Source organism: Ambystoma mexicanum, chromosome 1p, assembly GCF_040938575.1.
Source record: "Ambystoma mexicanum isolate Mex_15411 chromosome 1p, UKY_AmexF1_1, whole genome shotgun sequence".
In the NCBI taxonomy this organism is placed as follows: domain Eukaryota; kingdom Metazoa; phylum Chordata; class Amphibia; order Caudata; family Ambystomatidae; genus Ambystoma; species Ambystoma mexicanum.
In genome coordinates, this window is record NC_090921.1 from 347,031,224 (window position 1) to 347,052,561 (window position 21,338).

The 21,338-nt window shown below is 42.8% G+C and overlaps 1 protein-coding gene across 1 annotated transcript in view; it reads left to right on the forward strand.

Moving 5' to 3' along the window:
- The window catches only part of MAP1S (microtubule associated protein 1S), a 417,220-nt gene extending 409,288 nt beyond the window's left edge, over window positions 1–7,932 (forward strand). Inside the window, exon 7 of the mRNA XM_069648622.1 lies at window positions 2,847–7,932. Coding sequence (XP_069504723.1) covers window positions 2,847–3,002 — 156 coding nt within the window. The 3' untranslated portion in view covers window positions 3,003–7,932. The remainder of the gene's footprint in view (window positions 1–2,846) is intronic.
- The last annotated feature ends 13,406 nt before the right edge of the window (window positions 7,933–21,338 follow it).

Below are 21,338 nucleotides of genomic sequence, written 5' to 3' on the forward strand. Positions count from 1 at the left end.
AGATGAAAGGTTACTTACTGGTATGCATGTGTAGATCTTGCTAGTCATGAACTCCATTTACCTATATTTCGCCACTGCCCCTTAATTCATCAACCGCTCAAAACATGTTGCATTGCAACGATTTAATTTAGAGTGAGCATGGCGTTTTCACATGCATCATTTATAACGCATGGTGCCATATCACACAAACTCTGGGCCGACTACGCCGCCATTGCCAGATGAATTGCGTTTCAAGCACAGTTTGTTTGGTGTTCCTGAAGACTGAAGACTGTGTATTCCACCACATTTCAGGCATCCTCTCTAGCTTCCCAAAGGCATGTGCCCGTGACTGAGATTTTGAGGCTGACCACGTGGATTGATTCCATTGTTCTGTAAGCACCGGCCCCAGGATGCTTCTCCTGGCAGGTAGGTGGTGCATAATCTTATTTCGGTTGAAACCAGCTGCATTTTGCGGCCACCTTCTCCCAATTTATTAGTTGTGTCTTCTGACCCAGCATGCTGAGAAGGTGGGCGGGGGTTACGGGGTGAGCAGAAGAGTAAGGTTCTGGACTTTCGCATTCGTGATGATTCGTTGTACTCTTCCTTCTCCTTCACAGCTGCCATCCCCATGTACATATCCATATGCTGGTGTCTCTTGCTACGGCTTGGCAAAGGAATTTGGGAACTAGCATTTGAGCTGCTGGAGGGGATTGAATAGGGACGCAGTGCCCCTGGGCAAGTCAAAGTCTATTTTACGTGCCTGCAGGATTCTAGAGCTGAAGCAGGCCGTATCTTCCGAGCAGTTTTCCAGCCTGCACTGCTCTAGGACCGTTTTCCAATATGTTCTGAAAGAGGGAGAGCCACAAACCGTGCATGAATCGCCATGAAGTCCAATGGTACTTTCTCGTCGCAGACTGGATTTCACTCGCTCATCCCTCCCTAGTGGGAGTGCCTGCACTACCTTTTTTCTTTTCATTTCAAGTACTTGTTTGACTGATCAATCCACCCCTCAGCCGCCTCAACTGGGACTCCACACACACTAGCGCTCCTAGTACCCACACGAGCAAAACCTGTCCTCTCCTGAAAACAGCCTTCTTTTCTTACAAAGTGCCCAACCTCCTGGATTCTTTAGTGCTTTTGACAGGACAGGAAAACTGTGCCAGTGCAGGCTGTGGTGCAGGGCTGCAGAACTGACTGTATAGATTTGAACTTTTTGCAAAGAAAGTATGCCGCTCAGCAGCTGTGACCGTATATTGGCGTACTCCACGGCCAGTCTCGGAAGAGTGCAATGAATCCGATTGACACAATTAACAATGTCTTGGATGCTGAGCAGCATTACAAAGCCAGGCCTTTTAAGAGGATTTACACAAGGCCGCTCAAGAGACTATTTCTGTGGTCTGGCTCAATTGCCCTCCCTGTTTGTTTTTTAGTTATGAATCCAGAAAAGTAACGTGTTACTCTTAGATCCTATCGTGTTAACTCCCAATTTAAAGGATGATGTACCAGGTCCGGGGAGAGACCAGCGCACATTTTAAACAAGCATTGGCAAAACCAAGAGTTTTTGCTTTTATGAAGAGCTGGCAATCCACTTTGTGCAGTATAGGATGGCAACATTAGACAAATGGTATGGGTACCTGGCCCTATTATGACGAGGACTGTCTGATGCCTATACAGGAGCCAACACTGTTGGCTTTGCCAGTACTGGTTTTAAAGTGGAATTTAGTACAGGTAAACGATGCAAGGACTCTTCGATTATAAGCCATTTCTCAGTTAAGATATTTTATTGCATCGGGAGCTGCTTTACAGCTGCAATTAAGCCATTAACTTTCAGAAGCCTGCTTACAAATAACTGCGTTACCGCTGGGCTTTTAAGGGGAAGTCAAAGAGATCCCAGGGTGTTTGGCTGGAGAAGGGCAGGCAGTGCGTGGGAATGGTCATAGGGACTAATATGGCATGGGTGGTTAATGGGCGAGTATGAGCCGATCACTTGCATGCTTTTCACCTCGCGTTACATCTCTCATGGCTTTATTTCCTGTGCCAATGGTTTTGGCTCCTAGGCATCACTTATAACGGCATGTAAAAGCTAAAACTGAAAATGAACCTAATCCATGCTTGGGAAATGCCACTTCATGGCTTCTGCTGCTCACAAGGCTCCCATCTTCTATTGACCCTGGTCCTTCCCTCATCCTGGAACACTGCTGCCTGTCTCATGCTCATTCTTGGTTGGTTTATTTTGTTCTTTTCACCTCGCCTTGGAGTAGTTGCTCCTACGTGCCACACTGGTTTGGCTATGCTGCTCCTGGGCCTGTACCATTTGCCTCTTACCTGCACACATTTAGTATGCCTGTGCCCGTCTATCCTTGGACACTGTGCCCTCTTTGACACAGTTCATCTGTGGGCTCTCAGATTGTGTCGCTATGAGGGGGAGGGGTCAGGTGGGAAACACTGTTGCTTTGCGCTTTCTGTACACTGTAGGACACGCTTGCCATATCGGAGAAGTCCTCTGATTAGGCCACTTGCATGAGTTTTCGAATACGCCATTTATGGAGGACGCAAATGTTGACGTATGTTACTCATGTCAGTACTGATGGTAAGCATAGTCCTCCACCCAGGCCACGTTCATGTGGTCCACTCCCCTCTGTTGTACAAGTGTATACCAGCTTTATGGGCTCCAGGTAATGTGGCCCAATGGGTGTGGGACGTAGTTTAGGATACCGGTTGCTCTTGGACGTCATGTACTGGTCTAGTTTGTAAAGGTGTTGAAATGAAGAGGGTTGGGGGTGAGGGATTACTAAAGTTACTACATGTTACTGAATCCAAGAGCGTAAATGGTGATTAACCGAAAATTCTTTATTTGCATTTTTCAGGTGAATTTGATTCCCACGTTTGACTCGGAGGTCATGCAGTCCTGGTACCAGGAAACCCGCCAGCAGCAGCAGGAGCTGGGCATCTCTCTTTTAGCCAGCAACAATACTGTGGTTATGTTGGACGAGGTTTTTCCTGCATGCAAAGTGGAATTCTAAGCACAACCATATCGCAGACCAGCGTTTGGATGGCAGATGAAGACTATACTGTGTCAGAGTGCAGAACCGTGCAGATGTCAACCTTTTTCCGGCTACGCCATACCAGTCCAATTCTACCATGCACAAAGAATGGACAGAAGACCCTCGGCTGCATTTCGGAACTCTAGATTGCTATTGCAATGACTACCCTGTATCCTCTCAATGTTGCCAGGCTTGTTGCCCTTCAGGACAAGGAGTTGGGTTCTCTGGGTCACAGTGCCATGGTCTAAATTGGTGCAGGGCATGAGGCGTGTGTGAAAGAGGTGCAATACAATGTTTTCTACTTGGATCTCACCGCATCACGTTTTAGCACGTGGTCGAAGCAGTGCATGGTTGGATTGCACATATCAACGTATACTTTTGTTCTGCCCATGGCTGGTCACTATATGAAGTTAATTATAATGTGTGGTTTTCCTCTGTCCTTGCGTGTCACTGACTTCATATGGAACCTTTCCCTTTGGCTTCATTGCCACTGGCCACCCCAGTCTTGTGTATATCTGTCGGTTTCTGTTCACTTGCATATATGCGAGAGCAGGCTGCAGCCCCCAGTGGAGCTGTTGGATTAAGAGCTAGCTTGCATTGCCTTAATGTATTCAGTTCACCTACATAACTGAAGCACCTCCCCAAACGTGAAGTGCATTTTTCTTTTCGATTTTGATTACCTGGCCCTTAAGCTGAACCTCTCCCTCTTGCCTCACAGGAACGAAGTACGAGTATGGCAGCTTGGGTGCGATTAGTCTTGGGATTGGACCCTTTACCAGTCCACCTTTTGGTAGTGAGTATTTTACGTATGCCAAAGCCTCCAGTATGGCTGGCAATAAATGACTATCTTGCGGAGGCCACGTTTTGAAGGTAGTAGGGGACTCTCGTGGGTTTGTTGACTGTTGCTTGGATGGTACGTGCACTACTAACTTGTGACGAATGCATGGTCTTCAATCTCCAATGTGCAAACCTCTGCATATTTCATTAGCAGCTTTGTATTTCCATTTGCTGTTCACACTCCCCAGTCCTGTTAGTCTTATTCAGAAGCACTTGTTATGTTTACACATTTGTATTTATTTAAATAAGCTTCTATCGCTGAAGTGGAACGGTTGAATTGCCTTTTCCATACATGCAAACGCTTGTTCTGGATTTTGGGGCTACTGCCATGCACTTGTTTTAAAGTTCAGGCAGTGTAATGCAAGTCACCCCCTTCGTGTCCATCAAGCCTTGCAGTTCAGTGACTTGAACTGTTCAGGAGGAAGTACTGGGCTACTAGCAAAACCAAGAGAAAATACCAGGTTCTGAGATGCAGTTGTACAAACAGAAATAGCTTGCAGATGTATTCGGTTGAAAAAGTCCAAATAACTATTTTCATGATTGTGGTTCGTACATTAGGGAGGCAATTATAAGCTTTTTGAGGTTTGCATTGGTGCACTACATCATTTGATGCTGCAGTATGTCAAACAGTGCCAGCTCAGAAATTGGAGAGAACAGTCCTCTGAAAAAGCCTATGAACAGAGTTTGAATGCCCATGTGAGTAGGGGAGGGGGGCAGGTGTTGTCAGTCAAACCAAATTATTCCTTTAAGCTATAGATTAGAGTAATCTTATGAATAGTGCAAACACTTCACAATATTCCTTTTCTGTGGTTGGACATTTTCATATTTTTTAATTGGGCTTTACTATGAGTTTTGACAATGCGGACCCTTTAACGGTCTAACAGGTAGATGTCATGGTGCAGATGCATACATTGACCTAAAAGCAAAGGAACCGTGTAGTGTGGCTCAAGTAGACCGATTTGGTAGCTCTTGCAGGTAAGCCATCATTTCCTGTCATTGCTGCTCCTGCTAAGGGGTAGGCATTGACCCCGTTATACAAGGCATCATGTTGAATACAAGATACCCTTTTAAGGCATAAAAAGCGTGGCCCTGTGGAATGCATCTGCTCCCATTGGCTGGGATTGATCTTGTGAAAGTGAGCTGCCACAGTGTAGTGCACTGGCCAGAGAATGAGTGTTGCAGAGCATTCAAGAAGGCAGTATGGTTGTTTGTGCTGAGAATGTTGTCAGTGGGGTTACTAGTAACGGGTGTGGCTTTTTTTTGTTTCTGTCTCCAAGCAGGCCTGTCTTCCCAAAACTCTCCTTGGAAATTATTGATCAGCTCAGATTTTTCTGTTCGACTTGCACCCAGGTGGTTAATGGATTTTCAAATTAATTCTGGCGGGTCGTAGAGCAGACGGTGGCAAGGAGTGAGGCATTTTACCAAAAGGAGATTGATAATCATTTCATGGTGTTTTAATGGTATAATTCGGAAGGAAGACATTTTCAATGGTATGTTATGGATATTCCATCCATCTAGTGAGTAATTGTTTGAAGTCTTTTGGTCCTGTTTTATTTGCCTTATTTACTCTGCTTTAGGTTGTTCTTGTGCAAACTACACTACCTGGTACAAGATGGCTAATCTGGCAGGACAACTGGTTGTGCAGGGCTTATTTGCTGCATAGGAGGTGAAGGTAGCTCCAGTCTAGACTGAATGGGAAGGTACCAGAAGCGGCTCCTCGCTTATAGGAAACTTCATGGTGCGGTTGTTTGAGAAAATGAGAACCGGCTCTCTAAAGTCATAATTAACTCTAAGCAGAGATGCATTTGAGTATAGTGGCTTTTGTGACCAGGCAATACTCTTAACGAGTTTAGCTACTTGTTCTTTATTTGTATAGTGCATGGGAGGTTCTGGATTGCAGACCTTGTGTGCATTCAGTTGATGGCATCCTCCCGATGGCATCCTCCTGATGGCATTCTGCTGTAACCCAATTCCTGGTGCATCTTCAGTGAGGTGGCTGACGCATTTTAATCCCCACATTTTGTGGCATGTGTCCTTTTTATACAGCAAACTATTTCTAGTCCCTTTTCAGTCTAGAACTACAAACCTTTATTCCCAAGACTGCGATCAATTCAACAGCACGAGGTTGAGAGTTTTAGAATGAAGATCTGATTGGGCACTGTGCAGAAGTCTGGGCGACGGGTGGGGATGGGTTAAGCCTTCTACATACGCTATGTGGGGCTTAGTTTGGTTCTGTCACATGGTTTGCTTTTTATTGACCCTGCTTGTAATGGAGGTTTAGATGAATACAATTATTTCGTTTTGGTCACTGCATCATGAAAATACTCTGAAATGTAAAACGGACCTATGAACCTAAATTGGATTTGTCGAAGGGTGTTATTTGTTTTTCTATGTAGCAATCTAATTCGAAGCATGTTTATGTTCATACATTGGACCCAGTGGCAGCATTCTGCCTTGGAGGAGCTAATCCAGATGGTTGCAGTCATGATCCAGTTTGCTGGAGGTGTATGCACTTTACTCAAAAGTAAGGGTTTTGCCTACCTCACAGCTAGAGCATGAATCTAGTTTTATGTAAACCTGGTACTTTGCCAATGAAGCCTGGAGGGCCGGTGGCTGTTGGAACATGCTTGTGGCACCACACTCGCAACAATGTGGGTTACTACTTCGTACTCATTGCAACCACAATTTTGACTGAAAAGCTTGATTGCATGCCACATGGGAAGGTGGTGTTGGGCAAACTTCTTATTGCAAGAGCTCTCCTGGTTTTCAAGAGTAGTCTTTTGCCGTTTTTTCATCCCTCCATTGTTGCGAGACGTGTTTTTCTCTCATGGTCAGTGGTGATGGGGAAGTTGCACTTTCCTTCAAGCTGCACATTTTGTTCTGTCCTCTAACTTATTTTTTACTCCAATGACATTGGCGCTACACTGGCATTGTGGGATTGACTGCAGATCAATAAACGGATATGACTATTTAATTGTTGAAAGTTTGAATGTAAACCTTCAATTCTTTTGTTCTTTTTTTGGGTGGTGGGAAGTTTACTAGTGCTCCTGTGCCAATTGCCAGCTTGTTTACAACATCCCAAAAAGGGGGGTGCTTGAGGAAATGTTTCTTTGGGCGTTAACAAAACCCTGTCACACTACACCACGACCCCATACTACATTCTTGGGTACATGCTATTTATCTGATGTTTGGCAAGCAAAATGCCTACGTTACCCCTCATCTGCAGTAGTTGTGCATGCACCCCTTGCCTGCTCTCCTGGTTCAGATGGAGACCTGTGAGAATCTGGGAGCTTGTTGGTATCTGTTGTCCCACCCATATTGCTTGGCATGTTGCTTGTTCTATTTGACAAAACATAGATTACCATCTGAGACTGGTCTGCAGACCAAGGCTTGAAATGGGACCAATAATACTCATATTTTGTCTACATGTTGCCATGCAGGGCAGTACCTATTTATGGGGGTCCCTGTTTAATTGCCGTTTTTCTTCTGCGGACATGTTGGTGCAACATCCTTCTCGCAGTTCGTACAGTCTCTGCTGGAATATGAATGTTTTGTAAGCCCTCATTTTGTGCGTTCGCCTTATAATAAATTGGAATATCACTTTGCGTAGATTGAAATGAGTAAAAAGTGGAGACCATTTCAAACGCTTGTGTTGAGACTAAGGGCATCCTGCATGTATGGCTTTCAGTGCTCTAGTGTTTCCAAAGGACAAGTTGAATCATGAATGTTGGAAAAAAGGGAGGCTGGTAGGTCTCTAGAATCCGGGCTCTTTTAACACTAATCACTTTTGTTTGTAAATGAGCAAATGTTTTTTTTCCCCCTGTCTTCATTTATACTTTGTAAAGGAATAGTGTTTTATGGAAAACCGCAATTCCTGAATGGGAACTTGTGTATTTATCTATGCTCGCCAGGTTGAGAGGGGTTAAGGAGGAAGTTTTCTGCTGGCTGGAATAGTTTTACTCTTGTGTGAAGGAAAGCAAGACCAACTGAAGGAATGCTATCATTGGTCCTGCTGCTGTGTTGCGGTCATTGGACTTTGTAACAGGTGTATAATAAAGAGTGAAATAACAAACGTTTGCATTCTGCCGTGTCTTACTTTTGCATCCCCTGCATTTCTTACGACCTTGTCCACATTTGGTGAATTGGATTAGCTTCTTTACATATTTACCCATTCCTATATTTGTTGGCAGGGTCGGGGGGGGGGGGAGGTTGGTGGATGTGATTTTAAAAGTACTGCCATTCAAAGAGTGTAAACCCTGGATGTTTGCTTCTCCTAGCAGCCTCTTTGTTAAATGTGGATGCAAAGGTACTGGCAAAAGTATTAGCCAACAGACTGTCTTTGGTAAAGTGATACTCGTAAAAATGTGGCTTTGTGCCTGGGCAGTTAAAAGAATGAATTTATGGAAGCTTCACAATGCGTCATCAATGCCACACGCTGGAGAGTCATCACTCAGTCATGGCCTTCGACTCAGTGGGTTGGAGCCCTCACTGGGATGTGATGAAATGGGTGGGACTGGGACCTATTTTTCTGGAATGGGTACAACTTCATGTACGTCCACTGGCTCGAGCTAGAAACAGGCAAGTGTCCCAGACTTTCCAACTACACGGGCACTCAGCAGGGATGCACCCTGTCACTCCTTTTGTTCATTATGGCAATTAAACCACTAGCAGTAAGAATCAGAATGGACTCGTTGATCTGGGGGTGTAGATGGCCAGGTAACCGGGAGAGGATAACATTTTGCTACATGCAGATTACCTCCTCATATGTGGGGGCGGAGCCCGAATAGATCTACCCCCAAGAATAATAGAATTGCTAAGTGCATTCGGATGGCACTGTGGGCTTAAAATTAACTGAGCCAAATCAATCTTGATGCCCGTACAAGGGGTTGATGAAGCAATACCGGCTGGATGTCCATGCAGAGTAGAAAGAGGGGTTTAATACTTGGACGTTTTGATACACCGGGAGAATGTTTATCGAAAGCAAGTTAGTCCCATTGAACAAGCTGCCTGAGGGCGGTAAGCATTGGGCGACCTTGCCGGTAACGCTATTGTGGAGAGTCCACCTGCTAAAGGTGTTTGCTCTGCCTAGGCTCCTATACATCTTGCAGAACATGCCAGTGAGGATACGGAAGTACCGGTTTGATGCGATCAACGCACTGACCATGGGAATACTGTGGGGAAACCAGAGCCCGTGGATTGCTCTTTAAAACTTTGACGAGGTTGGTGTGAGAGGGTGGAATGGGTTTACCAGACATTAGAAAATATTATTGGGCGTCTCATCTGATAGTTACAAACTAATGGTAGTTTGTGGAATGACGGATCTCCCACACAAGACTGGAATTACCTTGTGTGACCAAATGAGATCTGATACAAGTGTCAAACGGGGCCCAGGGTTTGGGGACCGCCTTCCCCTTGCCAACCGAACACTAGTGTATAGCAGTAAGGAAGTAACCAAAAGTAATGGGGTGGCATAGGAAGATGAGTGGGCAGTACCCCCAATTGGATAATCCTGAATATCAAGTAAGTAAATTGTGGAACCAACCGCAATGGATAGAGAAGGGTATACATATGATAGATGTACGGGCTAATGACGTTCGAAGCACTAAGAAACATATATGGTTGACACAGATCGAGTATTTGGACATACGCCTGACGCATGCATTGAGGGCTGATTTTGGTGGTAGCCTGGATCAACCAGTCTACTCTCCCCAAGGGGTCAACTGCCTGTTGAAGTTGACAAATGATATCTCGGCAATCCCAGGCCATTCATAACATCACCCCCTCTTCTGGCAAAGTTGAAGGACAGTTAGAAAAGGGATGTGGGGTGAGAAATGGATAGAAACATTGGTGGCGCCAAGGAAGTCAATGGATCCTTCAGAATGTGACTGATAAAATTGTACATTGACTATATTGCGCAAGAGACATGTTATTTAAAAGGGGAGATAAGACACTGACAGATGCCTCAAATGCCAAAGGGAAGCAGGCACCTTTTTCCATTTACTCTGGGAATGCTGGAAATGTCCCAAAATTGCTGACCTGTGGGACAGTCACACACACACACACACACACACACACACACACACACACACACACACACACACACACACACACACACACACACACACACACACACACACACACACACACACCCCCCCCCCCCCCCGAGACCCCAAGTTATTACTGCTGCATATTAGGGGGGAGTATGAAGGAAACACTGGGGAGGAGAGAAGTGTCCACATTGCAGCTATGGTGGTTAAGAGACTTGGCAATTAAATGGGTTGCCCCCGAAACATCTACCGTGGAGATTTGGAAAATGGGCATGGAGCAGTGCTGTAATATGGAAAACATAACTTGCAGGGTAGTAGTTGGGGAAATACCAGAATATGGGGGAAATGGGAGGAGTTGCAGGAATGAAGGTAAATCACACACCAGCCACACTGAGGACTCCACGGACTGGGGATAAGAAATGTGGACTGTAGGTATGTGAACGATGTGGGATTGGGCTAGGTGCGGACCAACACCATGGGAAGATTCTCAGTATGTTATGCGATACTGTTAATTTAATGAAAATTAATAAACAAGTTATTAAAAGTACTGCCTTCCACTGCTCTAATTCAGATTTTGTTGCATTAAAGGTTTGAAACCAATGTCCAATTATGCACTTTTTGGAAACAGTTTACTTTGTTGTAGGGCTTTTCATAGTGGTGTAAAATTATGAGGAATAGAAATCCAGTCGATAAATATGATTGTGGGTTGTTTGCATACATTTGCAAATGATTTGAACACTTCATGGTTGCCTAATCTGTTAAGCGCCTCTCCCTGAATTTGATCAACCAAACCAAAAAACGGCCTGCTGTGCTTGGGTCATGGTAACTATATTCCCAAATCTGTAATGTCTGCACTTCACACTCTGCAACACCTCTACCTCTGGAAAGAACACTTGAGCTTAAGAGTTCCCAGATGTTCAAAGATGGTAACTAAAAGATGCCAGAATGTAAAGTTTTAGTGCTATCCGTCTGTTCTCAGCCCACCAGAAACGGAACAATTCTTCAAAACAAGGATTGTGGGTCTACAAGGCTTAGTCCAAATGTGCCATTGAAGTAGCCCGGTTTCAATGGGCAAGGCATATTGTTGGTTAAAACACAATCTTGGCAATATAAACAGGACTTGGTTCTTTGGGCGAATTCTGATTTTTAGCTTTTATTTTTTTGGGTTTGATTGTCAGCTGTGGTGTTGTATCTTTATCTTGATTGCCAAAGATAGAATAATTTTAGATTAGTTATACATTTCCACTTGCGACAGCCCAAAACAATCTTCAATTTGCAAATGTGAGAGCCAAATCAGTATTTTCCACACTTTTCAAGACTTGCATAAATGTGTTTTTTTTTTTTATTTTCAGTTTTGCACAGGGAATGTGACCTCTCGGGTATGTGATCTCTCTACACGTGTTTCACCCTTTTTGTCATTCAAAAGTGATCATCAGGAGTTTTTCTAAAAAAACAAAGTATTATACATTACGGAAAAACATTATAGCCTTCCAAATGGTTAATCATATATAGACTCATATGAACTCAAAATCAATTATACATAAACTCATCAACTCAAAATCACATTTTTCATAAGTAGTGTATAGACAGAAGAGTAGAAAGACTAGACACGGAAATTTCTCATCTCAAAATGTATAACATATGTTTAGGTGACACTCACTAATGGTGTGTGTCAAGTTTTCAGGCTTTGTAATAAGTGATTGTTCCTATTTGTTTGAAGTTTCAAAAAGGATTCCAGTCTCAGATTTCTTTTAGCCTAGTGGTAAAGACAAAAACAAACATTTGGGCTTGTATTTTGAACCTGGTTAGGGTTCTAGAATCTAGCAAAAAGCTATTTTTTGGGGGGATCCAAAGGTTTGTGCGCTTACCTTAACTCTTTTGTATTCCTTAGAGCAGGAGCAGAATTGAAGGGATACGCTTGTCCCTCCACTGGCGCCTTCAATTGATGCACAGAAATGTGCGCTTCATACGCTTTCTAATTACGCGAGTGACATCACGCTCGCGTTATAGCGTGCACGATGACATCATGTTTTGCGCATTGTCGGCCATTTTGTTTGCTGATTTTGCGCTGGTTTCCAAATCATTAGTATTTTATCAATCGTTTATTTTTCAGGATTGTTTTGAGAGGACCTGTATTACATTTTATAGAAGTTGTTTACGCTAAAATTGGCTACATATTTTTTTAAGAGAAGTTTCATATTTTATAGGAAAAAAAGTTTGACTTGTTTTCAAAGATTGTGGACTATACTATTGTGTATCCCCTAAAAATTTAAAGGGGGGGCAAAAAGGGAGGGGGGGGGAAGAAAAGTCCTTTCAGAGTTAAGCAGATTTTTGTACAGAAGTAATTAGACGCTACATCATCCTCAAAATTCATTCTCAAAACTTAAACACCCTTTTCAACGAATTGCTTTGCATTTCTCCATTCTTATTGAATGCGTTGCATTACAGCCAGTTGAAAAATTCATTGTCTGAGTTTAATCCGGTATCACATGTATCCATAAGGCCGATCCATTTAGATTCTCTTTGACGTAGGATCTGTTCTTTATTACCACCTCTGGGCAGGTCTTCAATTTTGTCCAAGCCATATATTTTCAATTCGTCAACATTTAGTCCTTGTTGTTCCATATTACAATGTAATGCTATGGGGTATTTTAGATCTTGATTTCGTATCGCTCACAAATGTTCAAATACTCTGATTTTTAGACTTCTGATGGTGCTTCCGATACATGTCTTCATGCATATACATTGTATTGCATAGACAACACATTTGCTGTTGTAGTTAATTACATGTTTCACCATTTTCTCTTTTCCATTTGGTAGTTTGATTTTCTTTAAGCCGTTAACCATTTGTGTGCAAAGTTTACAGTTTCCACATTTATATGTTCCAAAAATTGGTGGGTGTTTGAACATGCTCCCAATATCCTCTTTGGTTATTGATTTTAAGTGGTATGGGCTTATTTTGTTTCGCAGGGTTAGTGCCTTTCTATAACAGATCCCTGGTTTATCGTCAATGTATTTCAGAAGTGTTGTATCCAGTTTCAACATATCCCATGTTTTTTGAGAATTTTCCTTAGAGTTGGAGCATCTGATCCATAGGTTGTAATGAATTTAGGTTTTTTTAAGTGTTCTTTTTTTGGGTTTGTCTTGTAACAGATATTCTCTTGTTTTCTCCGCTTTTTTTGATGGATTAATTTACTTGTTTTTGTATCCTTTGTTTAAATGTATTGATTATTTGTTCGATATTTGATTCAAATGATGCTTCTCTACTGCAATTTCTTTAGATCCTGAGGATTTCTCAATATGGTATATTGGTTATGTGTTTTAGATGGTTGCTTTGAGCATGTAAAATGCTATTGCCTGCAGTTTGTTTGGTGTATAGGTTTGTCAAAATCTTATTTTTGTCCGTATAGATTTCTAGATCTAGAAATTGGATCTTGTCTTTGCTGTAGTTAGTTGTAAACTTTAGGTTGTATTCATTGTTATTTAAGTGCTTAACATATGAGTGGAACTCCATTAGGTCTCCTTCCCAAATCATAAAGATATCAATGTACCGACCCCAAAAAATTATATTCTTGGAGTCGGTAAAGGCCTCGAAATAACCAATAAACAGATTGCATACAATGGGGCAAATTTGGACCCCATCACGGTTCCTTGCCTCTGTCTGTAGATTTTCTTGTTGAAGCAAAAGATGTTTAGGGCAAAATGCAGCATTTCCAGTAGCATGTTATTTTGTTCTTTGAATGAAATTGATCTTGTTTTCAAAAAGTATTCAGATGCTATAATGCCTTGGTCATGATTTATGCTTGTGTATAGCGAGACGACATCCAATGTCACCAGGTAGTAGTTTTGCCACGGGATAGAATCTACCTGTTGAATTATGTGCTGTGTCGCGTGTAAATTACGCCAATTGCATGGTTAGAGGTTGTAGAGGGATATCGACGAATTGTGAAATTTTCTCCGTTATTGACCCAATTCCATTGATTATTGGTCAGAAGGTTAGGGTATCCTATGTATATTTTGTGAATCTTGGGGAGAAAATAGATTATGGACCTTATTGGATGTTGAACATTCATTTAACTATTCATTTAATTCTTCCTGAGTTAGAAGGCCAATGTCAAGCCAGTTTTTTGTTGTTACTCCAAGTTTGAATTGGGTCTTGGAGTGGACTGTGATTAAGTATTTCATAACATAGATGGTCATTGAGTTGTTTTCAAACTTCTCTAATATAGTCTGATCTGTTCATTCGAACCAATTTTCCTCCCTTGTCCGCCATCTTTATGATAACGTCATCATTTAGGGATACGTTTTCAATAGCTTTCCATTCTTGTAGTGAAAGATTGTAACTGATCTTGCTTTTCCGGTTTTCAAGATAAATTTCTCCGTAGATCCTCCTTTACAGCTTTGTGAAATAGGTCAATTACATTCTCTGAATTGAATGTAGTTGTGAATTTAGATTTAGGTCTGAGAGTTGTTTCTTCAGAGAGAAAGATGTCTATTTCTTGTTCCTCTATATATTGTTGCATTGTGTAGTCTTCTCCAGCCAAGTTGAGTAAATCAACAGTTTGCTCAATTAGTTCGTCTGAGAGAGGTGATGGGACTGTTGTATCTGGCTGAATCTTCTGTTTTGGGTTTTCCTCAAAGTATTATTTAAACTTGTAGAGGTCAAGTGGCATTTGAAAATAGTCCATCTTGTTAGTTGGACTAAAGGAAAGGCCTTTATTCAACGCTGATTTCAAGTGAATATCTATTTCTTAATTTGGAAGGTTTAATATTAAATCTACCTTTTGGTTCCCTCTCAATTTAGATCTTGTTTGCATTCTTTGCAGAGGTTTTCTTTGCATGTTTTTGTCCTACTCTTACCTCTCCTCTGCTTGGTGTGGTTGTCTAGGTATTTCGTTGGGACCTTAAATTGGCATTTTGATTTATGGTGTTCATTCGTTGGCTTTTTTTGTGTAGTCGAAGCTCCTCCAAAAAAGGGCATGGTCTGTCTCTGAAGTTGGTACAGTTTCCAATGTATTAGTATCTATTTCGTTGTTAGCTTCAACTCGTAATTCAATGTCACTAGAGGAGTCTGTCTGAAGAGAGTGGTGACACTTGGGGGGGCTAAGATTTGAAGTTGCTGCTGGTATGACAGATGATATTGTTCCCTGTACAGATTTGAGGTCATATTTTCTTTGAAATGGTTATATTCTTTTTTGTAAATCATTTTTATCTCGGATGAATTTCTTCTGTTTTTTCATTTTTTGTTCATTCGCAAATTTGACGTGGTACCCGTCCATTATTTGGTTATTTTTGTAAGTTACTTCTGGAAGATTTAATTTTTCTATCTGTGTCTTTAGATTTTCAATTTCCTTGGTTATTTTTTCATGGGTGCATGCTGCCTGATTAATGATTCGAATCAACATTTCTCTTGAGGTGTGTTTAAGAAGGTTTTCCCAATCATTCAGGGCTTGTTTATCGTCCTCCACAAATGAGGGAAATATACAGATTTTTAAGCCCCTGGGTATCCTTTCCACTTCCATGTACATTGAGTGTTAATTTCCCACCATTTAGATAGTTTTAATTTACTTGCTTTTTCCAGTTGGTCAAACAAGTTTCTCATGGATGTATTGGGGTAGGACCTGTATTTTACGATTGTCTGTCGTAAAGAGTTCTTCAGCTTCCCGGTTTTGATGAGCTTCTTCCATATTTTTGTTATATTTTATTGTACATATAAATGCTATTTGAATTCAGTCTAAGATGTCCATGGTGAAACATTTAATTAACTGCAACAGCAAATATCTCTATGCAATACAATGTAATGTATATGCATGAAGACATATATATAGGAAGCACTATCAGAAGCTCCAAAAAAAAAATCTTGAGTATTTGAACATTTGCGAGCAATAAGAAATCAAGATCTTAAATACCCCATATCATTACATTGTATTATGGAACACCAAGGACTAAATGTTGTCTAATTGAAAATATATGGCTTGGACAAAATTGAAGACCTGCCCAGAGGTGGTAATAAAGAACAGATCCTACATCAAAGAGAATCTAAATGGATATGCCTAATGGATACGTGTGATACCGGATTAAACTCAGACAATTTTTGAACAACGCATTCAATAAGAATGGAGAAATGCGAAGCAATTCGTTGAAAAGGGTGTTTAAGTTTTGAGAATGAATTTTGAGGTTGATGTAGTGTCTCATTACTTCGGTACAAAAATCTGCTTTTCCTCTGAAAGGACTTTTCTTTCCCCTTTTAAATTACTAGGGGATAAACAATAGAATAGTCCACAATCTTTGAAAATTAGTCATATTTTTTCTCTCTAAAATATGAAACTTTTCTCTAAAAAAATTATGTAGTCTTTTTTAGCATAAACAACTTCTCTAAAATTTAATACAAGTCCTCTCGAATCCTGAAAAATAAAGGATTGAGAAAATACTAATTTGGAAACCAGCGCAAAATCGGCAATGGAGACAACGCGCAAATCGTGATTTCATCACGCATGCTATGCATGCTATAACGCAAGCATGTCACTCGCGTAATAGCGCACAATTCTGTGCACCAATTGAAGGCGCCAGTGGAGGGACAAGCCTATCCCTTCAATTCTGCGCCTGCTCTAAGGAATACAAGAGTTAAGGTAAGCGCACTAACCTTTGGATCCCCCCCAAAAAATAGCTTGTTGCTAGATTTTAGAACCCTAACCAGGTTCAAAATACAAGCCCAAATGTTTGTTTTTGTCTTTACCACTAGGCTAAATAAAAAATCTCAGACTGGAATCCTTTTTGAAACTTCAAACAAATAGGAATAACAATAACTAATTACAAAGCCCGAGAACTTGAGACAAACTCTATTGGTGAGTGCCACCTAAACATATGTTATACATTTTGAGATGAGAAATTAGTGTCTTGCCTTTCCACTATTCTGTCTATACACTACTTATGAAAAATTTGATTTTGAGTTGATATGAGTTTATATATGTACATCTGATTAACCATTTGGAAGGCTAGAATGTTTTTCCATAATGTATAATACTTTTATTAAGAAACACTCTCCCTTTTGAATGACATAAAAAGGGTGACACACGTGTAGAGATCACATACCTGAGTTTTCACATACCCTGTGCAAAACTGAAAATAAAAACACATTTAAGCAAGTTTTGAAGTGTGGAAAATATTGATTTGGTGCTCACATTTGCAAATTGAACAACCTTCAAGTGGAAATGTATAACTAATCTAAAACACATTCTTGGTTACTATGAGGGTTGGGGTGAAGGGAACTCAGACACTGCACCTTTTATTTTGAGACTTATAATGCGCATCCCCGCAGGGTGCAGAATCTGCATCTGAGTGCAGGTGGAAAAAGTCAACCCAAATCGAGCAGAAGAGATTACAGCGAAAGATATGGTTTCATGACCCAGTGGAAGAGGATTCCTGGACAGGGTGCCCACGAAAGAAAAGTGCCTTCTCGCCTTCCCCCCAGTTTGCTGTACTGGAGAAAGGGACCACCAAAAGGCCTTGTGCCAAGGATCAAAGGGATTGGTTAGGCCGGTGGGAAACAATCTTTGATGCCAGATAGGCCGGGTCAGACTGTGAATAAATTTCAAAACCAGACTTAAGATTTTGAACGAAATCCTCTGCTCCACTGGAATCCACAGAATGCTTTTTCGGCACTGCCAGACAGCTGATTTCCTAGGTAGTGCAAGATCAGCCTCACAAGTTCTGAGCGACCTGCAATCTCTGTAGCTCGAATTTTGCAATGCCCATAAGGAGGACATTGCAGTAGTCCAACTTTGAGTTTGTAAGTGTGCCAACTACTGTTGGACGATCCTTCTCTATGATAAGCTTAAGTTGATAGTACACTAGGGATCCTGTTTTGGCAGAAAGGGACAAATGAGAAAATGGCGCCTGTTAGGAAAGATTTCATGATTGTAGGTAATTTTCCTTCCATGTGGCAACCCCCAAACTTTTTGCTGTTGTTTTACACCCTGATCTAGACTTTGCCAGAGAAGCGCAGCCTTCTGCCGCACACCTCTGGGCTTTCACTCCATTCTTACGGGGAAACTGACATGCCCTTAAAACAGTCAGTACCGGGAGACTTTGTTTCCCTTAGTTGTTTCCTCATGGTGCAGCTTTTATATTACCGCGCTCTTGGGTCTCTAGTCATTCCAATGGCCCTAGAAACTCTCGCTGGACTTATGATGAAATATGCAAGTGTGGCACGGACGGGACTGGTGGCAGCTATCGTTTCTTTGTGTTTTGAACCCCTTTTTGCCATGGTAACTGCGCTTCCCGCGTTTGGCCCAAATGGGTGGCCTGGCCTCCAAAATGATGGCCATGCCACGAGGTTCTTTGTCCTGTCCGCTGACCCTCTTGCCCCTTCACCTAGGTCGAGCCGACCCGGGGCAGTCCTTATTTGGTCATGCACTTTCCCGCGAAAAACAACACTTTCACGGGCTTCTGCATGCCTTGTGTGTGCCTCCAGGATGTGGGCTGGGATGTCTGTTCCCAATACACATCCTGGGTGCCAGAGAGTCTAAAGTGTCTTGAATGCCTGGGACCACCGTGGTCCGTGATAGGTCCACGTAAGGTGTGAGTGTTTTGTGAGCAGATCTCCCATTGGGTCCTCTGTTTTGGCGCAGAGGGAACTCTGTATAAGAGGAGGGTGGAAACACCACTACCATGTCGATCTCCTGAGTTCTCGCGAACAAAGGATAAGGAGCCAAGTATCCTGCAAATAAGAAGCTGAGTCGAGGAATCGCTGGTGACCCGCTGAAGGTTTGGCACCCTGCACTGCTGTCGTCCTGTGAGACCCCTCAGCCTCTGATCGAACGAGAAGGCCTGTACTGGCGCTTCGACCCTTTAGAATAGTGGGAACAACTATTCTCGGCATCTTCACCAAATCCTGTACGTAAGCCTTCGGAAGCGTCCCTGGGCCATCCAGTGGACTGACCAGCCTACTCAGGAACCTTGCTCTGTCACCGCCGTCTGGCTTACTGCTAATCCAGTGTCCTCAGCACTCTCACACAATTTGTACACTTGGCATTCCCAGGTCTGAAGTGAGACGTGTGCTTTGGGACCGGAATACATGCGGTTGCCGAGTTGCCATGCTGTGGTAACAAGCCTGTGCGTGTTTGCTGCATTTGGGACACCCTCGACCCTGACTCCTGCTGTCGCGGAATCTACATGGTGTCGTGACATCCTGCTGATCGCATCTGAACCTGCCAGTACCGAAACGGAACCGGAGAAGCCTGGGTCTGCCTGCATCGGGGACCGGTGAGTAGTCCATACCCTAACCGGTCGCCCTCCCGCAGGAGCCTGTGGCTCTCTACCGCTGTCGTAAACAGCAACCCTTTTCCGCACTTGCGCCCGGCTTCTGCCCCAAGTGGAGGCCGCGCTTGAGTAGCGGGGAACTGTTCGTTTTGTTCACCTCTCTGAACTGCCTGATTTCCCTGAAGAGACTCCTTTGTCCGTTGGCACCCGTGTGTGCAGGTACTTTTGAGCACAAGGCTCCACTCTTCGTAGGGCTTGGACTTCCTTCTAGTTAGGTGGCCTCTGATGTCGAACTGGGTCTAACGATTACTTGCACTGCCTATTTTCCTCCCCATCTAGGTGGTCTGCATATTTCGTGCTTTTAACTCTTTAGACCCCTTGGTCTTGTGTATATATATTGTGTTGCTTGCGATGTGTTGGTTTATTGGAGTTTTACCGTGATTCTTTACTATGGTCGATGTTACAAAGGCCTTGTAATGTGTCTATTTTTAATATAACAACTGTCTGGAGTAATTTGTAAGCGTCCTTGCTTTGTGTGCTCATTGCGGGCTTTCAGTCACCCTCACCCCTCTTCAGACCTAGTCTTGACCGCCGCCATTGCTACCCTGATTGGTCTGGCTTGTCCAGAGGTTACCCTGTTCCAAGAAACTAGGCTGGCCTTCTGAACCTCTGCCCCTCCAGGACAGAGTTCAGAAATCCATCTTAACAGCGCCCTCATGTGTTTTTTCGGTCCAAGTGTTGGGCTGCAGATTGAGGCAAGGTGTGGGCAACTTGCCAAGGTTGCCAACAGTTAGTTAATTATATGAAGGGGCGAGGTTTGCCTGTTTGCGCACAGAACACAAATACAATCACAATTGTAGATGAATTTTAAATATTGAACAATCTTTGGACAACCTGACACGTGTTTCGAGCTTAAGAGCTCATCATCGGAGGCTTGAGTTCCGTGAAATTAGTCAACCTAACAGGAAGTGCTTACCGATAGGCTATATCAAGTTGATGCACAATAATTACTGTGGGCTCCACTATATAAACGCTTGTTGCATGGAAGGTATTAGATGTTGGCGTCCCCGCCTGTTAGAACTGGCGCTGATATAGCCTATTGGTAAGCACTCCATGTTAGGTTGACCTGGAGCCAGTGAATGTTTCGTCTGGTTGTGGAGATGTGTTTTTTTTTTTTTTTTTTTTTTAGAGCTGTTTGGAGCAGCTCGGATATTATTCTGAATGACCTGTAGTTTTATTATTATTTTTTTTTTTTATTGCTGGCATTGGTGCTTGCAAAGAGGGAGTTGCAATAGTCCATCTTGGATAGTATGAGGGCTCTGGCAAAAGTGATGCAGCGGTCAGTGGATAGCAATGGTCTGCAGGCATCGATCAATTTTGCAAAGTATTCTTCTGGTGAAGCAGTAGTGTTAACCTGTGTAATTGGTGATAATGTGGAATCTAAGTATACTCACCAGGTCTTTACCTCTTTGGCAACGGTGGTGATGTTCCGTCGATGGAAAAGGATCTGCATAAGCCATTGAGTGTGTTTAGCTGGGATTGTATGTAAGGAGTAGTTTAGATTTCTCATTGTTTAGGCAGAGTCCATGTTATGCCATCCAGGCATGAATGTTTTGGTATTATTTGCTTAGAGTGTTGGAGTCAGTGTTGTAGTTGCCAGAGATGGGTAGGAAGATTTTGAGTGTCGTCCGCCTGGTTGGTGTAGGTGACACCCATGTGATCAAGGACGTCAAAAAGGGGTTTGGTTAAGATGTTTTACAGAGTCGGTGAGACACATTAGCCTTGTGGCACCCCACAGGTGACTGGGGCGGGGGGGGCTGCCGCTGAGGTGTAGGGCACTCTGATAGTGCGGTTAGGTCGGAAGGACTCTATCCAGGCTATGGCTTTGGTCGAGAATTGGGCAGCTGAGGAGAGTTGCCAGAGGATTTTGTGATTGGCCAAGTCAAAGGCTGCAGAAAGGTAAAGTAGGAGGAGGATGGCCATGTGGCCATTATCTTTGATTTCATCCATTTGGATTTTTAACTACAAGAGGGCAGATTCAGTTCTGTGACTAGGACGGATGCCTGATTGACAGATGCTGTGGAGATTGGGTTTCCAGATTTTGCATCAGGTCCTTCTCCATCTTACACTGAAAGGTTGAATGTTTTCTGTGGTCCCTCATAAAACATAC